The 21,358-nt window shown below is 40.0% G+C and overlaps 2 protein-coding genes across 4 annotated transcripts in view; one reads left to right on the forward strand and one right to left on the reverse strand.

The window, feature by feature from the left end:
- med15 (mediator complex subunit 15) overlaps positions 1–7,018 on the reverse strand; it is an 18,454-nt gene extending 11,436 nt beyond the window's left edge. For all 3 annotated transcript variants that reach the window (XM_053648336.1, XM_053648337.1, XM_053648335.1), the window contains exons 1-7: positions 6,869–7,018; positions 2,555–2,642; positions 2,418–2,469; positions 2,276–2,299; positions 1,996–2,166; positions 1,612–1,898; positions 897–1,181 (exon numbers count right to left, since the gene is read on the reverse strand). In XM_053648336.1, coding sequence (XP_053504311.1) covers positions 897–1,181; positions 1,612–1,898; positions 1,996–2,166; positions 2,276–2,299; positions 2,418–2,469; positions 2,555–2,642; positions 6,869–6,945 — 984 coding nt within the window. In that variant the 5' untranslated portion in view covers positions 6,946–7,018. The remainder of the gene's footprint in view (positions 1–896; positions 1,182–1,611; positions 1,899–1,995; positions 2,167–2,275; positions 2,300–2,417; positions 2,470–2,554; positions 2,643–6,868) is intronic.
- Positions 7,019–9,968: 2,950 nt separating this feature from the next.
- Positions 9,969–21,358, forward strand: crkl (v-crk avian sarcoma virus CT10 oncogene homolog-like). The gene is made up of 3 exons (XM_053648338.1): positions 9,969–11,137; positions 13,857–14,328; positions 19,954–21,358. The coding sequence occupies exons 1-3, from the start codon at positions 10,827–10,829 to the stop codon at positions 20,086–20,088; spliced, it is 918 nt and encodes a 305-aa protein (XP_053504313.1). The 5' UTR covers positions 9,969–10,826; the 3' UTR covers positions 20,089–21,358.

Raw genomic sequence — 21,358 nt, forward strand, 5'->3', positions numbered from 1 at the left:
CTATCCCATCCTTATTTTTAAGGATAGGTTAAATTGAGTGACACAGGATGAAGGAAGAGACAATCTAACTGTTGGTACTGAAGAGCCATAGGGAATGGTGTTCCATGTGGCTCATCATAATCCCATGGCTGGGCATTTGGGGCAGGACAGAACATTAAACAACCTCACGGCCCATTTCTATTGGTCGGGCAATCAGTGATGTTAACAAATGGTGTGCGGCATGTCACGAATGTTAGCTGGTGAATCCTATTGATCAAGGTCCCTTTCAAAAGGGTTGGCATGGACATTAGAATGACTCATCAGGCAATTATAACAGATTGCATGAGAGCATTGCTTTGTGCTAGTTTTAGTGGACTATGTAATGCGATAACTGGAAGCAGTGGCTCTTCGCAACGTCTAAGCATGCACAGTTGCGGAGGCACTCTTCTGAGTTATCGCCAAGTCTCTTTGCAAACTGTATGAATTATTGGTGATTAATGTCCATCTGTCTCTCAAGTCCTACTTCCCAACCACTTTCACACATACCAGGATCTACAATCCGTTAATGGACTAAGCCTCTAATTCTGCATTCATAATGACTGGCAAAAAGCACTCTGACATCGTTTTCCAAATTCATTTCATTTTGCTATTGCATTCCATCTTAGTACATTACAGACTCCACTGTGTGTGCACGTTTTTCCATTCAGTTTGTTTTGTGTGATAGACACATCGCAGCAAAGAAACATCTGTCTATATAAGGTGAGACAGGACAACTGTGTCTGGGAACAAGACTGTTCACAGATATTTATAGAAATGTTACCAAATAACTCATTTTGACAGCCCTCATTATGGTGTACACCTCAGCACTGATGAAATCATAATTTGTATGATGCAGTGTGAATGCTGGTAATCCTCACCTGGAAAGCCTGAAGCTTTAGCTGCTGCTGCTGCTGGCTGAGGGTACCAATGGCCTGGTGCTGCCCGGAGGGCATCTGACCAGCCAATGACTGGGGCACAAGAATCTGCGGGGGAGGCTGGGAATGAAGGGGCATCTGACCTGGCTGAGCCTGAGCTTGCTGAAGCTGCTGCTGCTGTTGTAAATGCTGAATGGACTGAGCCTGGGCCTGAGCATGAGCCTGCTGCTGCTGGAGCTGCTGAAACTGTGCCATCTGCTGCTGCTGCTGAAGTCGGGACTGATGCAACTGGAAGGAGAAGCAATTAATATACATAATACATATTGATACACCCTGTGATTGGAAACAGCTGGGTTTATTTTTGGTACTGAACTTTCATTATTACAGATTTTTTTTTAAAACATATATTCAGGGTCAATTCATTTTTGTAGACATTAAATAAAGTAAATTAAGCACTGCTGTTTTGCTACATACTGTGAATAGTAGAACTTTTCAAGTATCTTGATGTAACATATTTCTGCCATATCACCCAGCCCTAATGAATACGTTTCCTTTTTTTAACCATTTTAAATCAGTAGGGCAAGTAACAGGATCCTCAACACATCCATAAAACAATGCAAGAATTGACAACGTTTCAAACATTGAAAGCACAAGTTCTAAGTACCAATCATATTCATAGTGCAGCTTTTTTATTCATTTATTTTATAAACATGCTGACCTGGTTCTGTTGTTGCTGCTGCTGTTGTGCCTGGGCCTGCTGCTGTTGCTGGTTCTGGTGTTGCATTGACTGATTTTGATGATGCTGCTGCTGCTGCTGTTGCTGTTGTTGCTGCTGTTGCTGCTGTTGCTGCTGCTGCAGCTGCTGCTGCAGTTTTAACTGCTGCTGGGCCTGAAACTGTTGCTGCATGGCGTTCTGCTGCATGGCCGTTTGCTGTTGTGGCTGGAACTGCTGAAACTGGATGGACTGCTGTTGCTGCGCCATCTGCAACTGCACCGCCGCTCCAGCTGTGTCACAAACAGAAAATAAATTTGCAAAGAGGCACTATTTCAAGCGCAACAGCAAGGACACCTTCGCTTCAGTGCAACTGTGTGCTGAACGTACCACCCTGCTGATTTCCTGCAACGCCCTGCATGGCGTGCTGGCCTATCGGCATCGGGTTCATGGACCCCATGGCACCCATCGGCGCACCAGGTGCACGAGGGGGCATGGCAATAGTGCCAGGGCCTCCGGCACCACCTACCACTGTTAGATTCTGTAGAGGGTTCATCTGATCTACAATGGACAAAAAGAGGCAGAACTGAAATACGGCATTTGTATAAGCAACCAAGGATTTTACACTGCTTTGCATATTTCATACATCATATATCTACATCTATCATACCTGCGCCTCCTTGTGCTTTTTTATCTATAAAAAAACAAAACACAAACAACAAAAACCAAAGTTTGCCTGTTTGTTTTTTTAATGCACTTAAAAGATAATAAAAAGTGTTGGATATACAAGACAATATGAACAGAGGACTTACGGATGTCTCTGAAATGAATGATCAGCCTGGCAACCATGGACAGATACTCCTCCTGTGTACATTCACAATTATCTCACTGATTATCTACTTAATAAACATGCTGGTTATTTCACAGATCACTCACAGAAATTACTTACTCTAGTCTTGGCTTTGTTAAACACATGATTCTCCATGTCATTGCTGGATTTGTTGTGAGCTGTTCCAGCTTTGCGCATGGCATCTTCTCTGTAAGTACGAAAAAGAGTGTCTCAATAACAGTGTGGATCAAACACTTCACAAGCTCAACCATGCCTGAGAAAAAGTGGTGCAAAATACCCAACATTTGCCAAGAAATTAACTTTTCATATACAGGAGAAAGGTGAAACCTAGCAAGTATTTCATGATTGAAATACTATTATAAGCTGTGTGTGTGTGTGTGTGTGTGTGTGTGTGTGTGAGAGAGAGAGAGAGAGAGAGAGAGCGCGCTATCAGTCTATCTTACAAAAGAAAGGGTTCCGTACATCATAGACACACTTACACACACCGCCACTTCATTAGGAACACCAGTACACCTGCACATTCATGTTATCTAATCAGCCAATCATGTAGCAGCAGCTGAATGCAAAAGAAATCATGCAGATACAGTTCAAGAGCTGCAGGTAATGTTCACATAAAACATCAGAATGAAGAGAATGGGTTGTTTTTTTTACAAAATTATACTGTATCTAGATTACTTTTTTTAATTACACTACTGCCATATGATTGGCTGATTAGATAACTGCATGAACATTCCGGTGTGCCGAATAAAGTGGATAGTGAATGTAGGACTGCAACTAACGATTATTTTCATAATCGATTAGTTTGCCGATTATTTTTTTCCGATTAATCGGATGGGGTGGGGCAAGCTTTCAGTACCCTTTTTTTGGTTATTTAAAATTAAATCCACAAACTGAGTGTTACAAATATAAGCTTCAGACTAAAACTTTACACAAGTGTTTGTCTAATTACATAAGACTGAACAGAACCCAATACACACAGACACACATCAGAATATATATTATTAATTTAGCACTGTAGTTTAATTCAGTGCCATAAAAAAATGCATAAATACTTATATACATACATATATACATATGTATATGTGTGTGTGTATGTATATGTATATATATATATATATATATATATATATATATATATATATAAAAAATAGTAGTATATATGCATTACTTTTTATGGATGCACAAAAAGCACTGAATAAAACTACAGTCCTAAATTAATAATGAAAATTCTTTCACTGCACCTTGTGGTTTGTTACTCATTGCCTTTAGGAATACTATTTTACTTGTGTTTACTTTTGATCATAATGTTTTAATTAGACATTACAGATCTTACTCGCGCTACACTATCACCACGTCTACACTGTACGTGAGGAGCAACGCGTCCTCGTTACTAATAGATCACTTCCGTTATAATAAAGAACATAAGTTACACTGATACAGCATATAATGTCAATAAACTTAAATTAAACTAAACCTTTTAAGCAACTCGCGATGGCATCACTGTCGTGCTGGTGCTACACAAACTCCACTTTATAAAGTTTATCAATCTTCTCCGCTGTGTTTAATATAAAATGCTCCACTGCCTTAGAGGACTTGGAGGTCGCACATTTTTCTTCCTCCGTCACTTGACGATTTCGCCTCCGTCTGATGGTCACTGAGAGAAAAGAAAGTTATGTATGGTGATTCTGGGTATTAGGCTAAAGCTAGCACCGTCGCATTACGTGCGTGTGACTTCATGTAGGAAGCGGCATATACTTCCGGTTAGTAAAAAAAAAAAAATGCTAGTGTTCCATTTTAGATGATATTACCATTCCAAAATCCACACACTAGACGGTAGTGCAGAATGGAGTGCATAGTGTAATTGTACAGTCCTTCATTTGGGACACAACTTTAGTATTTACTATCCGAAGCGTGTTTTCAGTACAGAAGTAAATCAGTAATGAGTAGGTCTCCCCCGTGCCGCACGCAGACCAACTAATCGATAATGAGATTCCTTGACAACGATTTTCATAATCGATTATTATCGATTTTATCGATTAGTTGTTGCAGCTCTAAGTGAACGTATACTTTGGCTTTGTTTGGGAAAAATTTTGTTTCGATAAATTTTGGATTATTTGCTATAAATCAAGATTAATGAGTATTTTTTTTAAAAATCCTAGCCCAATTTGGTATAAGAACTGAGAGTAACAACCCTGTCATTACTTGTCCCGTTTCCTGTTCCTATCCCAAACATGCAGCAACATGATTCCTGCCTAAATAGGCCTCTATTAGCGCTTGTTGCAGTTCCCATTTTTTGACCACCAGGTGTTCAAAATCACTCAGCGCTAATGTTGCATTCAACAACAGTCATAAGTCAATTACTAACCTCCGACAAGAAAAAAAGAAAGAAAGGAAAAACAACGCAGAAAATGCCCCCTCAACTCCAAGTTCAGAAAGTGACATAAAATCAACATGGCTGCACACAGCATCAGCAGTAAACAAAGCAGCACCATTACCTTTAAATGAGCTACATTACATATGCTAGTATTTGCTTAAGTTCAACATACAGACACATTCGCTTGTTATATCTACAACACGGATTATACAGTTTGCTGTTTTGAGAAGGAAAATATACATCACTGATCCCAGTTAGCTACCAACTTAAATAAATAACATCAATCCAAGCTCCGACTTCCCAGGGCAAGTTAAATCAAATACAGCATAACTGAGGCAGTTAAAGCACTGCCCCATGAATGTTCAACATCTATAAATGTGAGCAAATGAATGGAACATTGGCTTATATCTGGCAAACACAGGGTTTCCCCTACTATAGTCTCAGACAAGCCATAATAGAGGTTCACTGTTTTAAGCTGTTCTTTGATGTTTGTGTGGCTTTAAAAAGTGGAAGTCATTTTGACCCATAACATAATGTATGTACCCCCCCCCCCCCCAACATAATTAAATAAAAGGATTAAATAAAACAGATCGCTCACTCACACCTGATCGTCATCCCACTGATTATAAACACCAGAGTAATTTCACCGTCAAATTAAACTGTTAATCCTAGAGGTTCACATAGGCTACTTTTGCCACTCATAGATATGTAATATTGGATCATTTTCCTCAATAAATAAATGAGCAAGTATAATATATTTGTCTCATTTGTTTAATCTGCATCTCTATCTACTTTTAGGACTTGTTTGAAAATCTTATGATGTTTTAAGTCATATTTTACACGGATATGACTTATTTTTGCACAAACTTTCAAGCACCGCTGTATCTTTCAATATCTTTTAATATTTATCCCAGCACAGCTAAAGGACCACAGTTTAATATATAGCAACAAAGGTTGTCTACAAAACATTTTGTAAACTGATTTGCTGTTAGCAAATCAACGCGCAATGTATTCTGGGCTTCTATCAAACAACGTTAGCATAATGCTAACTAGGTATTTATTTACTAGTGAGGTAATATGTTATCTTCCCTCAAACTTGAGGTACTTTTACTATCTATATCTTAATAAAGAAGGAAGGCAATGTGCTTAATTAACACACAACGTACGCCATTGCTTGAAAGTGATGTTTTAACAGTCCCTGTTAGAGTTAACAAACTGCTAGAAACAACTTTTTGAGATTTTGATTAATCTTTCCTTATGCGCCTTTAAAATCACGCTAATCTAGTTATGCGTCATCAGCGAAAGAGTCGACTCTTTGAATGGCTCTTTAAGGTGAGCATTGATAAACCGACTCGTTTACAGGAACCCTTATTCCCCCCTTTTCATTCCCTTCCTTCTTCGAAGATGTTGTCGGTCAGTCAATCCATGAAAGAATGACAGACATTCACTTGTTCGTTCATGTTCAGTACCTGCTTAAATACTTCCTTGGAAATCGCTTTTCAACATCCGAGCCGTTCGAGAAGCGAAAAAGTCTACCATTATTGGAGCTCAACCAAATGATCCGACTCACTGAAAAGATGCGGAATTTCTTAACAAAAACGCGTTTATGAGTTCTATGTACATATACATGAGCGTGTTCCCTAACTGAGATATTGATGTCGTTGAAAATAGTTCTGTTTAGCTGTTAGGTAAATTTATCCAATTCCATTATTGCAGCCATTTTCAGTTTCTGGTCGTGTGTATGAAAACAGCTATGCGATATTAGCAAACACTGGCTAACGCAGGTAGAAAAGTAATATTCCTCATTTTTCACTTTAAACTTCTGCATTCGTGCTAATGTGTTTAAAAAACAAGTTGTGTTGCATGTTATTATCAGTGTTGTCAGAAGACTGGTTATATTTAGCTCAAAAGATGTTAAGTTTAATGCTAAGCTTGCTAGCATGATGATTAGCTAGCGCGGACCAGACGGATCTTGTACACGTTTCCAAATTAGTTTAACCCCCTGAACAATTTAATTCGTTTTATTTTAAAGGACTTACATTTGTGTAATTACTTTCTGTCGGAATCCTTGACTCCTCCAGTCATTATCAGGTCCCGGAACCTCCATTCCTGACATTGTAAACCTCCTAACAGTTAGCGCTAAACCTGAATTAGTTCGCGAATGAATCGGCTTTTTGAGTCGGTTCTTTTAGGTCAACGTTGAGAGCCGATAAATTCGATAAGAATCTTCGTAATTAAGTTCAGACACAACAGGGCACAATAATGCATTATGGTATTTAAATAGATTTGCTATAAAAAAAAATGAGACAATAATGCAACACAAAATAATGTTCATTTGTTAACTAGAAGTTTAAACTAAAACAATTTCTGGCAAAGAAAAATCACTGGTATCGTAACCGGGGGTGGGGGAAGGCCAATGAGACTTTTGGAAGTCGAATGAGTCGGTTCTTATTGGTGAACTGAGCCAAATAATCTGACTCGTTAAACAGAGCCGGAAATTACATCACAAAAAACCCCTCAACTATAAACCGGAAGTTAACATGGATTTGTGGCTATGGATGTAATAATAATAGTAATAATAATAATAATAAATAACAACAATCAGCTTAAACAGAAGAATTGAATGTTGGCTTCCTCAAGGCAATATAATCAATTGAATTTCTTTCTATCTATCCATTTTTCTTTAGCAAATGAAATGACCGCTACAAAGCTATGTAATAAGTTAAACGTTTTTATGAATATTTACTGTTTCTTGATTGCCGTCATTAAGTGTTGTAGATGGTTTTAAAAGTGGTTAATGTGTGTAACCATATCAGTATGGGTGCGAAAAAGTACAGAGAAATTGTATAGTCTGTGGACCAAGTCTCAAAAACGTTAATTTCATCGACCCCTGGCTCCCGAGTGTTCTTTTTCATCCACGTCCAAAATATTTCTGTAACACAGTAAAAAAAAAAAAAAAATGTTACCAATAATATAATATATGCGCATTTTTATAAAAACGTAAGTACACTCTGTACAGGCAATCTCTCAGGACACCTACTGTATGTCTGTAGCTCAGAGCTGATCTAAAGCAATATCCGGACGGAATTAAATTTACATGGGGTCCTGGGGTAATATCCTATTTTACAGATGGTACTCTTTTATTTCCATCCGTATCAGCCATGTCAGTGTTTTTCATTGTCTTCCTCTGAGAAAATTACAGGCCGAATTACATACTGTTTTTAATGAAGGAAATGTATCCAAGGTACTAACAAGTTATTTTTCATATATATTGTTCATCATGTGAGCAAAATTTCCAGAAAGCACTCCAACATCTACTTCCAGTAATCTGCATTATACACATAACAACCCAACACAGAAACACACTGAAGGATGTGAAGTGCAACGTTGCTGTGTCCGTCCATCCATCCAATCATTCATTAATTTTCTGTATCACTTATCCTACACAGGGTCCTTGAGAGCTTATCCCAGGGAACTCAGGGCACAAGGCGGTGACACCCTGGACAGTGTGGGCCAACCCATCTCAGGGCACTATAACAATTTAGAGATGACAGTCAGCTTACAACGCATGTCTTTGGACTGGGGGAGGAAACCAGAGTACCTAGACAAAACCCCTGAAGCATGCACATAGGACAGAGGCGGGATTCGAACTCCCAACCACTAAGCCACCATGCCACCCTGTCGCTGTAGCTTAATGTTATATTTACAACACCTAGAACTTTAGACACAAATAAATAATGTGTGTTCACACACATTTGAAACACATGCACAGAAAGCCCCCTCATCGTGTGAGTACCGAACTGAGTTCTCTTTAGTGGCTTATTATGCTTGGACAGTCAAAAAAATACACACACATCATGTCAAAATTCAGGTCTGGCTGAAGATTCATGCAAACACAAAAAAAATCTGAGGTGTGTCAATACAGTATATTGGATCTGTGCATTAGGTCTTAATGTGACAGCAGTATAATAAACCTAATAAAGTCTGTGTCATTAATGTTAATCAAACAACAAAAGAGAAAATCACTCACTTACTCCTTTGACTGAATAACTTCAGTAAATTTAATAAGAATCCTTGTATATGTCATACAGTGAAGTATATTTTATTTTACATTTATTTGCTTTATTCAATTTTCATAGTATTGCTTCCTTGAATACCACTGATAGATCTACCTGAGAAAACGTTTCGTTATTGTGAAATAAGAATGTAGTCATTTCGCCCACCCCTGAACATTAGCATTTGCTGATTCCAGTCTTGAACTTCACATAAAATGTGAAATGTACTTCTTAATGTTAGAAAATATCATAAACCCTTCTGATAGGGATTTTTTTTATTTTAGGAATTAAAATGGAAAAAATTTACAAGAACAGAGCTGTGTTCAGAAATTAGTTTGTTTTCATTCATAGACAGATTAAAAGCACTAATAGAGCTTGTTATGACATGCTGCTAAATGTAAATCTACTCTGTCCTCTCTCTCAGCCTATATAACTGTGGGGGAGACGCATCAAATAATTGAAAATGTCAACTCGAACTGGAGGACAATATAGTGTGATACAATAACAAAACAGGTTCATTTGTATTTTCATACACTTGTAATATAATAAAAGTTCAACATATACTTCAATATCCCTTTTTTTCTTTGAAACCATTTTTTGATAGGAAACTTTTTGCGGCGCTGATGAAATGAAAAAATTAAATAAAAATATCAAATGGCAATGGCAAGATGTAATAGTGGTATTATTTTGTTACATTTATGTTGCCTTTGGTTTGTGAAGGATAAAATATTTATTTAACAGCTCAGTGTTGAGTTTACAATTGCAATTTTCAAATCTTTTTTTTCGATTTAATTACTTTCTGAACTGACTCGACTCTGACTCGGCCATGAAGGACTCGGACTTGAGTCCAACTCGGCCCCTTTTGTAATACATACTGTAATTATTTGAATGTACAATAATGTTGCTGTGAAATAAATAAATAATAAATACTGAAAATACGAATCGGTGAGTAAAGAAGTAAATGGCTGTACTCAGCTAAACGGCTCGAATCACTAAAAAAAAAAAAAAAAAAAGAATCATTTCCACATTACTACCACAGAGAAGGCGCGCGCAAGTGTGCGCGCGCGACCAGCCCCGGCCCCGCCCTCTAGCCGCCATTTTTCTCCAGCTTTACGCCAGCTAGCTGGTTGACGAGCTGCGAAGTCGCGTAAATATCACCACTGTAGGAAAATACTATTTTATCCGAGTAAACTACATTCAGACCTCTTTATCGGACGATAAAGTGTTGTGTAGCGAAGTGGAGACACCTTTGAGGTTGAACGTTTTGGGACTTTTTTCTTTAAGGCTCGTGCATTAATTTCGTTGTGAAGATAGACGTGTTGCAGGGCCGCCATTTTTTGTTACTGAAGTCTGTCGGGCTAGGAGGCGAAGGTATCCAGCTAACTGGTTGGATCACACGCAGAGAGAAAAGCTTGCGAAATATTTGCATGGACGTTAATGGACGCGACTGCTTTGTGCGAGTCTGCGTAGTGATGTAGACGCGTTTGTGAGCGTATTATGGCGACCTTTTCTCTGTGGTGAGGTGGCTAGCTGGCTAACGTGCTATATTGTTTCGTAAACTGGACTAGGTTAGCTGGCTGCTTTTAACATTACTTCGCGGAAGAAGGAACGGAAAAGCGGAACTTGAATGGAGGATTCTCGATTTGTGTCACGTTTAACCGAGTGATTTATTTAATTGAAAGAAAGAAAGAAAGAACTGTGGTGAGACGTTTAGCTGTTGCATCTTCTGTGTAGAAAAAAACGGGGGCAACAGTAGCAATGCAACAAAGTTGGTTCGTCGCAGCCTGTCTGTGAAACGTCAGGTTGCGGTTCAGCTTTAAGATCGGAGTCGCAAAGAAATCAAAATAAAACGTAGCTTGATTTTAATTTATTGCACATTAATATAATATAATATATATATATATATATAGTTCAGTTGGAGCATATTTATTTGAGTGCAGTCATGTCGTCGGCGCGGTTCGATTCAGCGGACCGGAACAGTTGGTATTTCGGCGCTCTGTCTCGGCAGGAGACTCAAAACCGGTTACAGGGACAGAGACACGGCATGTTTCTGGTCCGCGACTCGTCCACTTGTCCCGGGGACTACGTGCTGTCCGTGTCCGAAAACTCCAAAGTGTCCCACTACATCATTAACTCATTACCCACCAAGAGATTCAAAATCGGCGACCAGGAGTTTGATCACCTGCCCGCGCTTTTGGAGTTCTATAAGATCCACTACCTGGACACGACCACACTGATAGAACCTGCCTCCAGGTAAGAACCCCAAACCCACCCTCTTAACCTGGACCTGGAGCTGGGCATTATCACCATATAATATCAGTATCGTGATAAATAATGTTATTAGACACTAGTGGGCAAGATAGTATCAATCTCGTGATAAATTATGTCGCAATATTTTTGTATATTATATCAATATTGTCATGAATACAATGTCACATGGTGATAAATGGTCACAATATGCTGTTTTGGTAATATGACGATGTAATATCAGTATAATGATAAACATGTTCTTATCAGTACAAGATTTGATTTTTTTTTTTAAATATTAAAAAATGATATAAAACTGATTTGGGGACATGCTGTGTAGTGTATAGAAATACATGGAAATCTTACTAAATAATACAGTGTGTATGTACACACCTGCTCATTCATGCAGGTATCTATATCAGCTTTAGTTAATGTTCACATCAAACCCCAGAATGGGGGGGAAAATGTGATCTCCATGACTTGGACCATGGCATGTGAACCGGACTGGCCAGTTCAGCAGCATCAACCAACCCCCTCCCACCACAGTTCAAAAGAGTGTTACCGTAGACTTCCTGTCAGCTCAAACCAGTCTGGCCATCAGTACAACAGAGCTACAACAGCAGCTCTCGCAGTAGTGCAGCTGCAAATCACAATATATTTTATATGAATACACTTGTTACATTTTTTTTTTTTAAATAAAGTAACAGCTCATTCTGAAGCAGAATCCCTAAATACTCTAAGACTAATAATGAATGGATTAAAAAAAAACTTGTGGGTTTTTTGTTGTTGTAATTATTGTTTACAATAATTTATTGTTTATAATGATTTCTGTAAGGACTGGTTTATTTAACATTTATGGAAGGAGTCTACAGTGTCAGTGCTTCCTACCGGCAGAGGTAAAATTATACATGTAAGTTTTCCAACACTGGAAAGTCTTCAATACAGAGGAGATTCTGCTTTATGGTTTCTCTGTAACATAAGTTGTGGGTTTTTCTTATTTATATGTTTATTTTATTAATAATTTCGAGAGAGGAAATATATGACTGATGATGGAATGTTTATACCTGTGTAAGACATGATGGGAACTAGCTCGTTTTGCAGATATACCTCAACGTTAAATGAAACTCTAAATACACCAATCAGCCATAAAATTAAAACCACTGAGAGGTGATGTGGATAACATTTGATTATCTTGTTAAAATGGCACCTGTCAAGGAGTGGGATATATTGGGCAGCAAGTGAACAGTTGGTTCTCAAAGTTGATGTGTTGGAAGCAGGAAAAATGGGAAAGCGTAAGGATCTGAGCAACTTTGGCAAGGGCCAAATTGTGACGGCTAGATGACCGGTTCAGAGCATCTCCGAAACGACAGGTCTTGTGGGGTGTTCCTGGTATCCAGTGGTTAGTACCTACCAAAAGTGGTCCAAGGAAGGACAGCCGGTGAACTGGCAACAGGGTCATGGGTGCCCAAGGCTCATTGATGCGCGTGGGGAGCGAAGGCTAGCTGTCTGGTCTGATCCCACAGAAGAGCTACAGTAGCACAAATTGCTGAAAAAGTTCATGCAGGGTATGATAGAAAGGTGTCGGGACACACAGTGCATTTCAGCTTGCTGTGTAGCCACAGATCCTACAATTGGCACATGAGCATCAGAACTGGACAATGGAGCAATGGAAGAAGGTGGCCTGGTCTGATGAATTACGTTTTCTTTTACATCATGTGGATGGTCAGGTGAATGTGCATCACTTACCTGGGGAATAGACACCAGGGTGCACCAGGATGCACTATGGGATGACTGCAAGTCCACAGAGGCAGTGTGAAGCTCTGCGCAATGTTCTGCTGGGAAACCTTGGGTCCTGGCATACATGTGGCTGTTACATTGACACATACCTCCTACCTAAACACTGTTGCAGACCAAGCACATCCCTTTATGATAACGGTATTCCCTAATGGCAGTGGCTTCTTTCAGCTGTATAATGCACCCTGCGATACTGCAAAATTTGTTCATGAATTGTTTGAGGAACATGACAAAGAGTTCAAGCTGTTGCTTGGCCTCCAAATTCCCCAGATCTCAATCTGATCGAGCATCTGAGGGATGTGTTAGACAAACGAGTCCGATCCATGGAGGCTCCACCTTGCAACTTGCAGCATTTAAAAGATCTGCCTCTAATGTCTTGGTACCAGATACCACAGCACACCTTCAGAGGTCTTGTGAAGTCCATGCCTTCACGGGTCGGAGCTGTTTTGGCAGCACAAGGGGACCTATACAATATTAGGACCATGGCATGCTTGATGTGAACTGGACTGGCCAGATCAGTAGCACACCCCCCCCCCTGCCCCCCAGCACTCCTACCGATGATGATGCAGAAAATTTGTAATTGTGTTTCCTTCACTTACCATGACACCACAGTTTTTAAAAAGCTTCATAGTCTACTTCCCAAATAAAAATGGTAAACAGTTTGTTAACCCGCAAATAAAAAACAAACAAGTAGAATGGACACATAAACGGCTTGACCCAGGCGCCCCCCCCCCTTTTTTTCTTTTTTTTTCTTTCTTTTTTCTTTCTTTTTTTCTTCTCTTGGTCATAAGACAGGATCATGCATGGTCTCTAGAAGACAGGTTTATCTTTATATACAGCACTATTTTTAATTTGGAGTGTAGCGGTAAAATTGATGTGTCCTTAAAGCACCATAATTCTCTTTTTCTAAAAACAATGTCTCTTTCACCAGGTACCCCAGCACGGCTCTAACCGGCGGCCCTGTTCAACCCATCGGTGGCCCCGGCGATGAGAATCTGGAGTACGTGCGGACTCTTTATGACTTCACTGGCAGTGACGCAGAGGATCTTCCTTTCAAGAAGGGCGAGATCTTGATCATTCTGGACAAGCCTGAGGAGCAGTGGTGGAGCGCAAAGAGCAAGGAGGGCCGTGTTGGAATGATTCCCGTCCCCTATGTAGAAAAGATAGTTAGGCCGTTGCCTCACACTGGGACGATTGGCCACGGGTCACGCAACTCGAACAGCTACGGCATCCCCGAGCCTGCACACGCCTACGCTCAGCCTCAGACACCATCGCCCCTGCCTCCTGGCACACCCGGCGCTGTCATCAACCCGCTACCTTCCATGCAGAATGGGCCTGTCATGGCCAGAGCCATTCAGAAACGAGTCCCTTGTGCATATGACAAAACTGCTTTAGCATTGGAGGTACGTGCTTTACTCTGAAGTCCTACATCATACAGTGATATTTTCCAGTTTGGGACTTTTTTGTTTGTTTGTTTGTAAGAAGTGTCCAATTGTAATTGGCTCATGTGTTCTTATGCTGTGCTAGCCCTGGTGCTATGAAGCTAACATAAGAGCTTATGAGTGCAAGTTAACCTGCACATAAATAATGTAGGTCAGTTTCAAAGCAACAGGGTTAAAACCTGTTTGGGGATTGAGATTAGGAATTACGAGTTGCGACCTCGAGTCAAACACCGCATTAATTCCTGACTTCCAACCAAGAAAAACTAAAGGAAATGCTCCTTTAACTTGAGATTCCTACTCGAGAACTTGGGATGGTCTCCTCTGAATCTGCCCACAGTCTGGAGCTGGAACTCATGAAGCATAACACTAGTGTGAGTTATCAACCAAAAGTACTCCAAAAAAGCAGTCTTTTTCTCCCTAATAAAACAGCAGACGAGCCAGTCAACATGTGAATCTGGAATGATTTGTGCAGCTGTTTTGAGCTCTCCAATATTAACAGATACTTCCTGGATGCCTCGCCCCCGTCCTCTAGCTCTCTAAAGCACTTCTTTTTAAATATCCTTTATTTAAAAGAAACCTTGTTTGCACTATTTGCTATAGATGGTGCTGTTACTATTTTTTGCACAGCTTCAACAAACCCTTTCCTTCTTAACATAGTAAAATCTTTCGCAATATGAAATGCCAGCACAACAGTAATTTTATTCACCTGGGGCTCTTCAGTGCTAGAAAATGTTTCAGCTAGTTCTGCGTTTGACTCAAGGTCGCAACTTGTTATTCCCAAATTCCAGCATGTCAGAGCCAAAGAAACACAACAGTTTGAAGTCCCAACTCGTCAGCTCGGGGTGGTTTTCACAACTCTGAGTTCCGTCCCCGTTTACAGAGTGAAAACCTGTATCAACACAATATGGCTGCTCACAGCATCAGCAGTAAATACAGTAGCTTGAAATAAGTTTTGCCTTTGTTGAATCTAAAACTTCGACTATACTTATCGCAGTTAGCTGGCTAACTTGATACTTTCAAAGGACGAGCGTGGAGGTATCCGTTTTTTCACTTCGGCTCTCAAATGTGCAGAGTTGGAAAATGACAATTCCAACAGGTGAATTACCGCTTACGACGTAAGTCTAATGCAGCATTATATTTTATATGTACTTATTTGTGTGATTCAAACCTATACCAGTACCCATACCAACATGAAGTGAAACCTTTCTTTCTAAGTGCGCTGTTGGGGGACAGCACCGACTGTAGGAGGCGGTTATCAGGGGCGGCTGTGGCTCAGGTGGTTGAGCGGGTTGTCCAATAATTGTAGGGTTGGCGGTTCGATTCCCGGCCCACGTGACTCCACATACCGAAGTGTCCTTGGGCAAGACACTGAACCCCAAGTTGCTCCCGATGGCAAGTTAGCGCCTTGCATGGCACACTACATGTGAATGGGTGAATGAGACACAGTGTAAAGTGCTTTGAACTGCTAAGGTTAAAAAAAGCACTATTTAACTGCAGACCTGTTTTTGCTTCGTATTGCTTTAAAAATTTTGCATATGCATATATTTGTAAATTTTAATAAAAATGTAAATATGTATCTGAACGTGTGAAAACAACAAAACACTTCTCACCAGATTTACTCGGCATTATTTGTATTAACCAAATTAATCATGAAAATCAACCAGCACTAATTTAACATCACTGAAGTATGAAAATTGTCAAAACAGCTTTTTCGGTCAAAAGAGAGAAAAGGAAAAGTATTTTGACCAGAAAGATTAGGTAGGCCTTCAATGAAGTGTCATATTTAAAACTAATCTTCAAAGTGATAATAATTAGAATTTGATCGACGCTCTTCTGCTCAACATGAAAGTGTCAGCCATGTGAACATTAGACAGCGATTTGTATTAATATTTTATCGAAACATTTTGTTTTTGCTTTTAAAAATCAGTTTACAGCGCATTACAGCAGAATCACATAAATCTCCACCATCTAGCCGATAATATTATTGGGCAGGGCTGTTTGAAACTCTGAGGCCTGGGACACCTTGCTGCAAAAGAAGGGTTTAGGACGAGTTGGATCGAGTCCTGAGCAAAATTCCATTCTTTAAATCCTTTGATCCGGCAAGTTCCAGCTCTTCCCTGTTTCTTAGCTCAGCGGATAAATAGAGCGCAGACACATGCGCGCGCACACACCAATGTGAAGAAAAAAGGGCTGCAGAGAGAAAAATCAGTATTTCAAATAAGTGACTACACCACAGCATGCACGTTATGTTATACTAGAGCGTTGACTTTAACTGTCTGCTTAAAAAAAAATAATAATAATAAAAAATAAAGACCATTCAAACTGTACTATGTATCTATCTCTTAACGTCCACTACATAAACGATCTGTCGTTTATTGTTTGCTTTTTCTCTCATCCCATCTTAAGTGGAAATGAATGATCAAACCGCCCAGAGTTAGATCCAGCGGGTTAACGAGCCTTGACGAGCAGTTTGAAAATGTCATCCGTATTAATGGGTTTTTATATTCTAGGCTGGACAAATCATATTTTTTTTTTAGTAGTTTTCACACTGGGCACACTGCTGTCCGAATCTGAGTGCATATATCTTATTTTTGTGCTATTATGTGCAGCAGTGGACCTCTTCTGTGTCCCATAACTTTCCCCTGCTTCTCATGATACACGTGTTGTGGAAACTAATGATGTCGTCATACCAAGAGAGGTACATGAAGATGTTTAAACTAAATAAATAAATAAATCTCAACAGCCAGATCACCTTGGCCAATGTGTGTAGTGCAGCAGGTCGTGGCATTCAAAAAGATTTGTCTTTTTAGTAAGAGGATATTCAAGAATATGGACTCATCCTTAATGTGTTGTACACATCTATAGAGTCGTGAAAAAATAAGGCTTTTTTCAGCAAACATTTTATCATCTTTGAAACAGTGTCTGTTAATAAAGTTGATACACTTTAGCAAAGCCACAATGAAATTTAGCTTTTTCAATCATTTATTCAACAGAAATATCAATAGATGTAATATTATGTGGAAAAACTAAGTACACCCTTGGCCTCAGAAGCTAGTATTGCCCCCTTTAGCAGAAATAAATTCTTGTAGGCATTTTGCATAATTGTCCACCAGACTTGCTGGAATTTTTGATCACTCTTCCATGCAATATTCTTTCATTTGCAAGATGTTTTAGGATTTTCTGGCATGTACGCCCTGTTTCAAACCCCCCCACAACATGTCAATGGGATTCAAATCCAGGCTTTGACTAGTCCATTCCATAACCCTCTGTTTCTTCTTTTTGAGCCATTACTTGGTGGATTTACTAGTGTGCTTAGGATCATTATCCTGTTGAAAGGTCCACTTTCGGTTCAACTTTAGGACAGATGGCCTCACATTATCTTTGAGCACTCTTTGATATGATGCAGAATTCATAGTTGAGTCAATGAATGCAAGCTCTCCAGTCCTTGAGGCAGTGAAGCAACCCCAAACGATAACACTTCCACCACTGTGCTTCACAGTTGGTATGAGGTGCTTCTCCTGAAAAGTTGTCTTTGGTCTATGCCAAACATGTCTGTTGTTACTGTGGCCAAACAACTCTATCTTTCATGTGTCTGTCCAATCATTATTCCAAAAGGACTGGTCTTAGCCTATATGCTCATTGGCAAACTGTAGTCTTGCTCTAATGTACTTTTTAGATAGCAAATGCTTTTTCCTGGCACGCCTCCCGTGCAGGTCAAATTTGTGCAATCTCTTTCTGATTGTAGAAGCATGCACTTTGACACCAACACTTGCAAGACTTACTAGCAGATCCTGTGAAGAAATTCTGGGGTAGACGCCCCAACTTATATTTATCTCATTTATACAACTGAGTTGAGGGTTAAGGGTTAAATTTGTAGATTATTGTTCTTATAGTGGAATGATGTGTTTCAAATAATTTGGAGATCTTTTTAAATCCCTTGCCAGACTATAAGGCATCCACAACCTTTTTCTGAAGGCCTTACAGAGCTCTTTAGATCTTGGCATGATGACACGCTACACCTCAATAACAAAGTAAACACCAGACACTAGATATGAGAGGGGTATAAATAACACTGGTATAAATAACACCTGCACTCCCTAAGCAGGTTCCAGTCACTGGCACCCAATCTTGACCAATTGAAGGTGTGATAAATGTAGGGGTCTACTTACTTTTTCCATGTGACTGATCTGTTTTTTTTTTGTTCATTTTAAATTGTGAAAATGACGACAAAATGTCGATTTGATGTTATTTTATACACTATCAACTTTATTAATAGGTGCTGTTTCAAAGAGGATCAAATGTTTGCTTGTCCAGATGTATCAAAAATGGCAACAATTTCCATGGGGTGTACTTATTTTTTCACATGACCGTGTATACTCAAAAGTTGTGCACAATGTTGTGTGTGAATGGAAGGGAAGATAAATCCCAGGGTGTGTCATAGCCTAGAGGTGAAAACTGTAAATTGGAACAGTTATTTCTGGCTCTGTTTTCTTCACACATCTTTTCTGGGTTCTCTGCTATATTTAGTGAAATATGAATCGAGCATGGCTGTGTTGGTGTTTTTATATCTGGCTGGCAAACCGGAGATGCCAGTGAATTTCTCTAGAACTTCCTCACAAATGACGTGAGAAACTTCTAGAGAAAACCACTGGAGATAATTGCTGGTTTGCCAACAGGATTTTTAAAAGGAAGTGAAACAGTGGTTTTCTTTAGTGCATGCATATTGGGACAGTGCAGTGCTCCAGGGTCCTGGGTTTGACCCTGAACTCAGGCAACTGTCTGTGTGGAGTTTGGCATGTCCTCCCCACGTTCAAGTGGGTTTCTTCTGGGTCCGATGGTTTCCTCTCACTGTCCCAAAACACACATACAAGTAGACTGGTTATGCTAGATCGCGTCTTGGTGTGAATGTGTGTACACGCATGGTACCCAGTGAGGGACTGGTGTCCCATCCGGGGTGACTTCTCCCTACTCCATACTTAAGCTGGATGGATGAATATATTTGAGCTGCCTGATGTGCACAAAAATGTGATGAGCAGTAAACTTGTAGGATGATTGAGTCAGTAATTCGTCATCTGGTGCCACAGTTTGTGTTCATTCTGCAAGATCAATACACAGTACAAATGTGATATTATTATAATATAATAGTCAGCACTACTTTTGTTGTGTTGTATAAAGTAGTGATTTGTATTTTGACATGACGGGTGATTGAGGAAGTCTAGACTGAGCAGCACTCCGGTTGTGTTTTTGTTTGGTGGGTTTTTTCTTGCCCATTAAATAGTAAAATAGTAGTAGTAGTTAAATTTCACAAATTTAAATCTATAATACAGTAGATTTTGAAAAAAGGGGTAGAGTTGGTTTATACAAACCAACTGTATATATGGTGCTGCTATGCTCAATTATTATATAGATCACTGAATATAGCAGAGATGGATTTGAGTTTTATGGGTGGAAGGGAGTGTGTTGGGACTCTTTATATAAAATATAAACTTGCGTGCACACACTCGGTATATCAAGTCAACCCTAGCCTATTTATATTTCTGTATAAAGCACTGTAAGTGAGTAACTGATGGTGTGGTGTTTCCACAGGTGGGTGACATCGTGAAGGTGACCCGGATGAACATCAGCGGTCAGTGGGAAGGCGAAGTGAACGGCCGGAGAGGCTTGTTTCCATTCACCCATGTGAAAATATTGGATTCCCAAAACCCAGACGAGAGTGAATGACCTGGGTGTTGTCCTGTCTGTGCCCTTCTCGACCTGCTGGCTGCCCTGCCGTCGTCACCACCGGAATCGCACTTGCCTGCTTGAGGCTCTGCCACAGAGCGCATCTCTCGAGCAAACCATTTGCGCGGCTTCTGACTGTTTACAGCTCCAAACTTGAGTAGTTCCTAATCCCCTTTTCCTGGTATCGATTCCCAAATCGGTATTTTTTGTCTGCCCTTCAATGTGCTGTTATTTCCAGCTGTCCTTGTGCCAAGGTGAGGTGTGAGTACTCTGGCTTGTTGTCACGCCTAGTCATTCTTGCCTCTTTTTTTTTCTCCTCCTGGAAAGCTAGCTTTGACTGTTGACAAGCCAAAACGCATTAAGAAAGAGAGACAGTCTCATTGAAAAAGAAAAGGAGTTTTCAAAATGAGGAGTGGATTAAAATGTAATGTTTTCCTTTTACACAGTGTGTGTCCCCCTCTTCCCCTCTTCTACCCTAGTGAGCCTGACTGCGCCCTCTGCTCAGCGTGTGCGTGAGACGTAAGCAGTCCTAATCGACCTTGATTGAGGCTTCAGTCTCTCCCTTGCAGTTTTCTTTAGAGTGCAGAGTACACCATATGAATTCAATATTAATTCATGATGCATCTCAGAAACAGACATTGTGTGTGAAACTAGTCTACAGCGGTAGCCTTTTTTGATTTGTGCCATGATGATACACGATGTGTAAATATCAGGTGTAGTGTGTGTGAAATGGTTGTGGCTTCATAACGGTCAAGGTAGGTTTCTCTGGGAGGCTTCTTCAATCCAGTCCTGATTAACCCCTGAGATATGAGAGTGCTTTAGGTTTGCACGTGCGCTATAACTTCTGTACTGATGTGAGCAGGAGTGTTTGCACACGGCCTCATGAGGAAGCATGCTTCACTGGTTGGATTTGGTCTGTGATTAATGCTGCTTTCTGCTTTGCCTTTGTTTCCACTGAGCTCAACCCATGTCATTTAGCTGGTTTTTGCACATCGGCAGTTTTTGTTTGTAAATGATTTAGTGTTTAGTAGCATTCAGACTCAGTGTCTGCCTTTTTTTTTTTTAAGCTAGCCAATGAATCAATCCTTTACTGTGTTTTAAAATGAACTGTAGTAAAAAGAAAAAAAAAAGAAACCGTGGATTTTCTAAAAAGGGATAAAAATGCCTGCTGGTTGCCTATGCGCATGATCTGACCAAGAGCGCTCTTCCTCCTGACCCTGCGTTCACATGCCATTCCTGCCTCGATCTGACACGGTTTCACTGGTAACAC

This window comes from Ictalurus furcatus, chromosome 18 (assembly GCF_023375685.1).
Source record: "Ictalurus furcatus strain D&B chromosome 18, Billie_1.0, whole genome shotgun sequence".
NCBI lineage: Eukaryota > Metazoa > Chordata > Actinopteri > Siluriformes > Ictaluridae > Ictalurus > Ictalurus furcatus.